We start from the raw sequence: 8,283 nt of genomic DNA, 5'->3' as shown, positions 1-8,283 counted from the left end.
AACATCGGAACAATCATGATGTGCACCATGTTGACTGTCAGTGGTTCCATGTTAAGAAATATGACTGGTTTCTTATATACATGCATACATTTTAACTTCCAGACAGGGCTTCCAGACGCACGATCCGTCCTGGACAGTTTATCTGGTTGTGCAACAGACTCATTTGTAATACAGAGACCATATCATTTGTACCGATTGCAAAATATGTGATTTGAAATATGTGAAAAAAATGTAGTCTATAATTAAGGTCTTACCATCGCTTGAAGAATCTGTCATGAACCTCCTTGGGTGTTGGCGCTGCCTTTTTTGGACACCTGCTTCATCTTCTGTCTCGATGGGATATTTATTTTTGACCGTTATGTTATTAAGCCCCCGATAGTCAATACATGGGCGGAGAGTCTTAGCCACATGGTGAGAGGGATCCCCCTCGTCGCAGCCATGTTTCCCTTTCTGCATATTATATGCTTCACCTCCTCGTTACTTTCCATTAGAAGCTGCTGCAGAGGAAAAAGGCTTAAAAGGTCTGGTCATCATTACAGTACTCGGTCCAGTGGCCAAAGACCTCACAGAAATCGCAGTAGGGTCGTTCTATATGCTTATTGCTGTGGTAGGTGGTGTGTGGAGGGGAGTCGGGCCTCTGAATTTGTGCGGTACAGTCCTCGGTGTCATGGAGGTCGAAGTAGTCGCAGATGTCACAGAACAGCCTGGGAGGAGCCTTCTTCTTCTTCACGGGTTCCTTGTCATGGCTCTCATAGTCCAGCCCACTTGGATTATTCCTATTGAGAGCAGCAGCCGCCATTTTTGCCAATTTGTCTTTGAGTTCCTCATTTTTCCTGTGGAGGTCAACAATGACTGAATTCAGGAACTCAATTGCTGCCTGACTCTCTGCAGTCTTCTCATTGTCCCTTACTTGGTCCAAAGCTACATCACCTAAGGACTTGTTGGTGTCAGGTCCTGCAGCCAGGTCCTTCTCCAGTCTCTGAACACAGCCCTGTAGATTAGCCTTGTCCCGCTCCAAGGTCTGAATTGTACCCTGCAGTGTCTTAACTAAGGCACTTTCCCCTTGCAGTTCACCCAGCTTGCTCATCAGCTTTTTCACCTGCTGGTCCTTTTCTGAAATGAAGGCTCTGTTTTTATGGATGGACTTTTGGGGAGCAGCCTTCTGCTTCTCAAACTGCTCCTTCAAGCTGCTCTCACTTTGCTGCAACTGTTTTTGAAGTTTTGAATACTTATCCTTGAGCGTTACAAGTTTGCTCTGATCTTTGTTATTAAGCTCCTGAGTCAGCTTTTTCTCATCTTGCAGCATCTGCAGCGACTGTGTCTTCAGAGTTACAGCTTCTTTAAGCTCCTCAATTTCCTGGTACAGACTCTCAGTCCTCTGAGTTTCTATGCCAAGCTGCTCCTTGGATACATTCAGATCTTCCTGGTACTTGGAATTATCTGTCTTCAATGCTTTTAGCTGCGTCTCCATCTTCTGCTTGGCACAGCGGAGCTCTTCCAATAGAGATTGGGCTTCATTCTTCTCCTGCATCAAACTGGCCTTCTCTTTTGTCAGCTGTTCCAGAGCCTCAGCAGTCTTGCCATAGGCCTCTGTAGCCACAAGCTGCTTAGAAATAGCATTTTTTAGTTGAGACTCCAGCTGCTTGATTTTCTGGGTGGCTTCATCTCTCTCCACCTGCAGGGCAACCTTCTGAGCGGTTGGGTTTGAGATGCTGGAGGAAATCTTTTCTTTCACAACGGCAGAAGCCGATAACTCTGCAACAGCATTATTGCATTGCTTTTTCAAAAGTTCTTTTCTGATTTGTAGGCTCTTGACAGCAACCTCTTGTTGTGTCTGGCTAGCGCGCAACTTTTCTATCTCTTCAAGGAGTTTTGACCTTTCAGTGAGCCAATTTTCTTGGCTTGTGTGGAGAGAATAAATGGTCCGCTCCAGTTTACACTGTCCAGCTAAAAGGTTTTCCTTCCCTGTGATCAGGATGGTCATATGCTTTCCTATATCCTCGAGCTTAGATAATAGCTGTTTTCTCTCTTGCCTCCTTTCTTTTTGTGTGAGATCTTCATTCATTTCGGTCCGCTGTACTGAACTTTCACCAGATGTCTTCATCATGTCTGAAATATCATTTTCCAGCTTGTATTTGTCCTTTGAAAGTTGATCAAGCTTTTCATCTGCAGCCTTCAGCTTTCTCTCCAGCACGGAAAGTTGACTTCTTAGAGACTCTGATTCTGTGGTCAGAGATGTGCACTGCTCTTCTTTCTCACTGAGCTTCTCCAGTGTTTCTTGCATAGTGTTTGATGATTTAGTCTGCTCCTCTGTACTTTTAACCAACCTTTGTTTCAAGTCTCCAAGCTCATGTTCCAGGACATCCTTCCCCTGCTGTACAGTTGTCAGACTCTGCTGGAAAGCGAGATCTTCCTGCTGTCGGTCCTCCAACTGTGAACTTAATTCACAAACCATGGCACCCTGGTTTTTCCCTTGTTTCTGAACCATCTCTAATTGACCGTTCAGGGTCACTAGCTCCTGGTTACATTGTGCTACTTTTCCACGTTGAGCCACAATCTCTGACATCTGTTCTTTAGGTTGTCGGTCCTTGTCTTGGGCCTGTTGTGCCAACATCCCTTCTTTCTCCTCAAGCTCCTTCACCCTAAGTTCGACAGCATGAAGATTTTCAAGAACATCCTCCATCTCCATGAAGTGCTGCTCCTCTGCTCTTTCGACGTTGTACCGTAGGGACTCCTCCTGTCGTTCCATGTCCTCAATCAAAGACAAAAGCTGTGCCTTCAGTGCCTGCTTCTCCCGAATCCAAGATGCAGCACCAGCCTCAAGAGCCAACTTGTGCTCTATGTTCAGCTTCTCTAGAGCACTTTTGGTTTTCATACGTTGTTCTGTCTGGGCACCTGAGCCTTTGCTGAAGGACACCTTTAGCTCCTCCATGGCTTGCTGGTGAGAGGCAATGGCAGACTCCAACTTGGAACGCCACAGTTCAGTAATGTCAGCATTCTCTTTCTCAGCATGGCTTAAGCACATCTGCAACTGCTTGTTGTCACCAGAGAGCCTTACAACTATAGCCTGAACCTGAGCAGCTGCCTCACTATGGGTCTTTTTTTGAGCTTCTTGCTTCTCCTTGTACTTCTTCAGCTCTTCTTTCTGCTTATCTTCTTCGGAAGCCAACTGAGCTCTCAGAGAGTTTTTTTCATCCAGAAGGGGAGAAACAGTACAGTTTGAATCCTCAGAGCTCGGTTGGGATCTAATACGCAGCTGCAGGTCTACTACCTCTCTTGTTTGCAGCGAAAGTTCCCTCTCAAGGTCCATAATACGAGATCTTTCAGACACATTGGCAACCCTAGTGTCTTCTAATGCTCTTTGGAGTTTCTCAGTTTGGGTCTTTTCAAAAAGAAGGCTCTGCTCAAGCTCCTTAATGTGTGCATGCTCCAGTCTGGTCTGCATCTCCAGGTCTCCTTTGGTAATGCAAGCTTCCTCTACACAGAACTGAAGGTCCTCCACCTTCCTACGCTCCTCGTCCAGCTGATTCAGCAGCTCCACTTTGTCTTTGTCTGCAGCTTCTAACAAGGCACTTAACTGATCAATCTTGGCCTCCATCTGCTCCTGATCAACCCTCAGCAGGCCAATTTGTTGCTCCCTTGCTCTAACATGGCCAGTGGCCTTGGCAACTTCAGCTCTCTCCATGTCCCTCTCAGCCATTAGCTGCTCAATGTGACACTGTTTCTCCTTTAGGGCCTTTTGCAGGTCTGTAATGGCTAAAATCTTAGGACTATACCGTGATGATGTCTCTGTTAGCAGGCCTGTGTCGCTGGGCTTGTCACTGACAGAGGATGCAACAGAGGTCATGGTACAGATGGAGGAGGCACTAGGGCTTTGCTTTAGCCCTGATGGTGTGGCTACTACTTTCCAAACCGTTGTTTTTGCTTTGGCTGGCATGATGGAAGGGAAGCCAATGTGTGTAACTTTGTGGACTGGAAAAAATAAACCATACTTGGGTGGGCACCGAAAATATCTTATGCCTGCCACTGACCCGTCATTCTTTCCTAAGGGCCCATCCAATTTCACACCACACCACTCGCCTTTGGCAAAATCTGTTTCTCCAAGGAAACGTACCACTCCTGCCTTTGTACCACCAACTGATACTCTGTCACCCATCTTCAGCTCTCTTTCCCCCTTCTTGACTGATCCGGTCTCGGAGAGTTTGGAGACAGATTCACTGATTGTGTGTGGGAGGTTGGAGGATGGCGTAGCTGGTGCAGCTGGTGTAGTGGAGGAGGCCTTCTTGGTTGCAGTGGTAGGTGATGTTGATTTTGTGGCAGCCGTGTGCGAGGATACACTGCTATCTGAAGGAGTGGGTGATGCAGCAGAGGAGGGGGGTGCTTTCTCAGTTCCGTTAGCCTCGCCCTCTGTGCGAGACAACTTGGATGGGCGGGTAAAAATTCCTTGCAGGTCTTTACACTGGAAGTAGCGCACCCCTGCCACTGACCCATCATTCTTCCCAATTGGCTCATCCAGAACAATCCCTGCCCACTGGCCTAGAGCAAACTCTGCCTCTCCCAAAAATTGTATGTAGCCTGGCTTATTCCCATTTACCCATACTCGCTCCCCAATCTGGAAGCTCTCCCCAGCATCTCCTCCACTGGCACTTGCAGCGGATTTGTCGGCCACAGCAGCTTTACCAACCGCACACAGCACTGTGCTGGGGTTGGTCTTGGAAGCTGCTGTCCCAGTTGACCTAGCTATCTTGCTGGGCCCTTTGATTCCACTGAAACTGGCTGTGCTCATGTTTCCGCCAGTGATCCCTTAGACTCAAAAGGCTTGTTTCCGTTGGTGGTTAAAGAATGACCCTAGACAATGACTTGGATCAGACTTCTTTAACTGTTGCTGTCTGGATCAGACTTGTCGATTGGAGATGTTGTTCGTTTGTCTGAAGATTGTCTCTGACACAGATCGGACTTACCTGTAAAACAAGACACTGTGTTTAGTGGTTACCAGTTGAAATGACAAAGCCTTAACCCTGAGTTAACATAATCAATTTGTTTTGACGTCTGGTGATGTCACATTGATGTCAAAATGAAGAAAGTTATATGACATCACATCAAAAAGGATCAAAGCCATTTTAGAATATGATGTCAGAGTTCAGAATGACTGCAGCTTAGCACCGTTGCTAGGCAACTGCAGCACCCTGTGGCTGGCTTCTTAACTGACAACATAGCAGAATTCCATTTGTTTTCTCCAAAAGGAGTTTGATTATCAAGCCTCTTGAGACAGAGACCCAGACTTCAAAATAAAACAGGAAACAGAACATATACAAGACAAGACCAAAAATACCATACAATAATTACAAGACATGACAGAACCAGGCTAAGAATTAAACACAGTAAAACAGATTTCTACAATAAAATAAGACATAAAAACCAAACCATAACAAACAAGGATGTTGTAGAGCGCCCTCTGGTTGAGAAACTATGCAACACCAACAGTGATGTAGTGGAGGCTAAACGCACGTAAACGCCGTTTATGCACCTCTCAAAATTCGGAAATGGCGTTTACCCACCTCCAAAGTGCGTTTATCCACCTCTGAATAGCCTATCGTCCCAAAGCCATTCTAAATTAAGCTTGTGTCGTTTTAGTTTCATATTGTTCATTATTAGTTTCATAGGTTGTTAAACCTAAGACGAAGTCTCAGATTGCGCTGCATTACGGTCAGTGTTGACCAATCTCTTGCGGAGTTTGGTGTATATTCCCCCAGCGTTGCCTTCCAGGCAGTGCTGCTTGGAAGGTACTAGGGTTGTTATTGTTGTCGCTCTAGCTGTTACGGTAAACGTTTCTATGGTAACAGCAAGTTTGACCAATCAGAAACGTTGCTGTTATGCTTAGGATTGTGGGTAATGTAGTTTTTCTGCGTAAAATAGTGGATAATTGTTTTTCTTATAATGTTACAAGGTTGATATCATACAGAAACTGGGTCAGTCTACCTCGGATGGTTTATACATTATGGCTGATAATTAAATTCTTATGGAGAAAATGTATGTATTTATATATAATAAACTCCATCATCACTATTTTGATAATTGATTAGTTGGTTTGAGTAATATTTTAAAGACAAAATTTTGATTCCAGCTTGTTAATGTGAATATTTTACACATATTTTTGTTGTCTCTGTTTTGTCATTTAGTAAACTTTATAGATTTCAACCATATAATTCCTTCTTGAGTCTTTTTAACAAGAAATTCGATTAATGTATGAACTGAACTGATTGTGTGACCTGTGAGGAAACAATGAAACAAACATGTCATCAGGTAGGCCGTGGCCCCCCTTATCGGTGATCGCGTCGTGGTCCACCTGATCACAGAATTTATAGTTTACCCACCTCTTTTTTTACCACTACACCTCTGAACATCAATGCTCATAACATGGTTCACAGTCCGTTTTTATTAATTAAATATTAATTTGACAGAAATGTATTTGTCATCATAAATAATTCCGATGAATTATTATTATTATTATTTTAATTGGCCATTATAGATGCTGATACCATCGGATCGGCAAATGCCTAATATCGGCCCACCGATATATCGGTCGGGCTCCAAACCTCACCTTTGATCGTTACTCATCTAACTTTATGAGCCTTTGCTACGGACAGCTGCTGAGTTTGAACAAAGGAGCGGCAGTGCAAAAAAACACGTATCAGCCCCACTTACTGTGGTAACTCTTTGACAAATATGCATGAAAAAATGACTTTTTAATTTACCTGCATGAACTGAAAAGAAGCCTCAAAATCCTCCACAGGATACATTTTCACCCGGAAGAACTTCATGCCCATGATGAGACTGATGATGCTCTGGACCACATAGGGACTCTGCTCTTTTAGCCTGAGCTCCTTCAGTTCTGTGATGAACTTCTTCCTCACTGCTTGAAACCTGAGCACACGCACAAAAACATATATACATCTACACTTACAAAAAAAAACTCCCTAAACTAATGAGAGGTTAGGTTTGACTGAGAAAGTGACAAATCAGCCGGTATTTAACTAACAGGCAGATTTAAGCTGACTTCCTTTGACTGTGTAAGGACTCCAATGACCTCAGCATACAGGTCTGCGATGATGTGTACATTGCCAGTGTTGGGGCCACAGTACCTGTCAATTGAAGTATATTTTATCTTGCAAGAAAAAAATCTATTTTGGCCTAAATGACTGTTACATGCCTGAAATGATTAGTGTTGTAATCTTTTAGTAGGCAGGCTAGGCTGGCATTTCCTTCAAATTTACTAGAAAAATAAACATTTAGAAGAAGAATTAAGACTATAGAGTAAAATGCAAATTTGGAGTATGCTATTGCCTATTTGGCCAAGACTAGTTCACTTATCAAAACAAGAGCAGAGCATAAACTATGAAATATATTAAATAATAGAACAATGTCTATGGTGTTACATATTTCTTTTCTTGAATGTAGAGGCTGTAACTTAACCCAATTTCCCCTTTGAGTTCAAAAAGTTTTTCTGATTCTTATTTAAGTAATCCATTAAAGTTTTCTTTTTCTTTTTAACCAAAAAAAAAAGGTATAAAGACAGATATTTCTCCGACGCACTCAAGCCCCAGATTCGCGGGCTGCTTTCTGATGTCCTTGCTACTGGACAGGAGCAGCAAAATGGTGAGGCGAGTTTGGAAGCGACTGGCACCGAGCCCCCAGAGAAAGTACCACGAGCTGGCTCCTTACACGCTATGTATGCTGAGTTGTTGGATGAAGATGGGGAGCATGGTGGCGGTGACATCAGCACCTCAACATCATCGCAGATGAACCTCAACCTATCAGAGCCAGTCATCCCACGGAGCGGACAGCCGCTTGTTTTTTGGCGAGACAATAAAAGTCGTTTCCCCGCTCTCGCACAAGCAGCACGAGCCTACCTCTGTGCTCCATGCACAAGTGTAGATAGTGAGCGACTTTTTAGCACAGCAGGGAATATTGTAGATGAGAAGAGGAACAAGTTGTCTGCCAAAAATGCAGAGATGCTTATATTTCTGAAGAAAAATCTGCCATTGATGCTTAACAAGTAAGCTTTAAGAGAAAGGGCTTTACTACTCTCTATTCCTCTTCTGTCTTTCTCATTGACTCATGATTTCCATGCTGTGCACTTTAAATGTATGTAGATTTAAAGGAGCTAAAAGAACATTTACAGTTAGGATTTGTTTGAAATTTACAAAACTTTGTTATTACTACTGAAAAAATGTCTGCAGTGATTGAAAGGACATTTTAGATTTGGAGCTAGGACAAAAAGCC

The 8,283-nt window shown here is 43.7% G+C and overlaps 2 protein-coding genes across 2 annotated transcripts; both read right to left on the bottom strand.

The window, feature by feature from the left end:
* Positions 1–514: 514 nt before the first annotated feature.
* LOC116680488 (CAP-Gly domain-containing linker protein 1-like) lies at positions 515–4,923 on the bottom strand. Its single transcript, XM_032509497.1, has one exon. The coding sequence runs from the start codon at positions 4,784–4,786 to the stop codon at positions 515–517; it is 4,272 nt and encodes a 1,423-aa protein (XP_032365388.1). The 5' UTR covers positions 4,787–4,923.
* Positions 4,924–6,731: 1,808 nt separating this feature from the next.
* Positions 6,732–7,289, bottom strand: LOC116680487 (protein furry homolog-like). Its single transcript, XM_032509496.1, has 3 exons — positions 7,275–7,289; positions 7,062–7,165; positions 6,732–6,924 (listed from the first exon to the last, which is right to left on the bottom strand). Exons 1-3 carry the CDS (start codon positions 7,287–7,289, stop codon positions 6,747–6,749), a joined length of 297 nt encoding a protein of 98 aa, XP_032365387.1. The 3' UTR covers positions 6,732–6,746.
* Between the last annotated feature and the right edge of the window lie 994 nt (positions 7,290–8,283).

The sequence above is a fragment of the Etheostoma spectabile genome, unplaced genomic scaffold (assembly GCF_008692095.1).
Source record: "Etheostoma spectabile isolate EspeVRDwgs_2016 unplaced genomic scaffold, UIUC_Espe_1.0 scaffold00018476, whole genome shotgun sequence".
Lineage (NCBI taxonomy): Eukaryota > Metazoa > Chordata > Actinopteri > Perciformes > Percidae > Etheostoma > Etheostoma spectabile.
The sequence above is the reverse complement of the archived record's forward strand: the minus strand, read 5'-3'. Positions and strand labels throughout refer to the sequence as shown.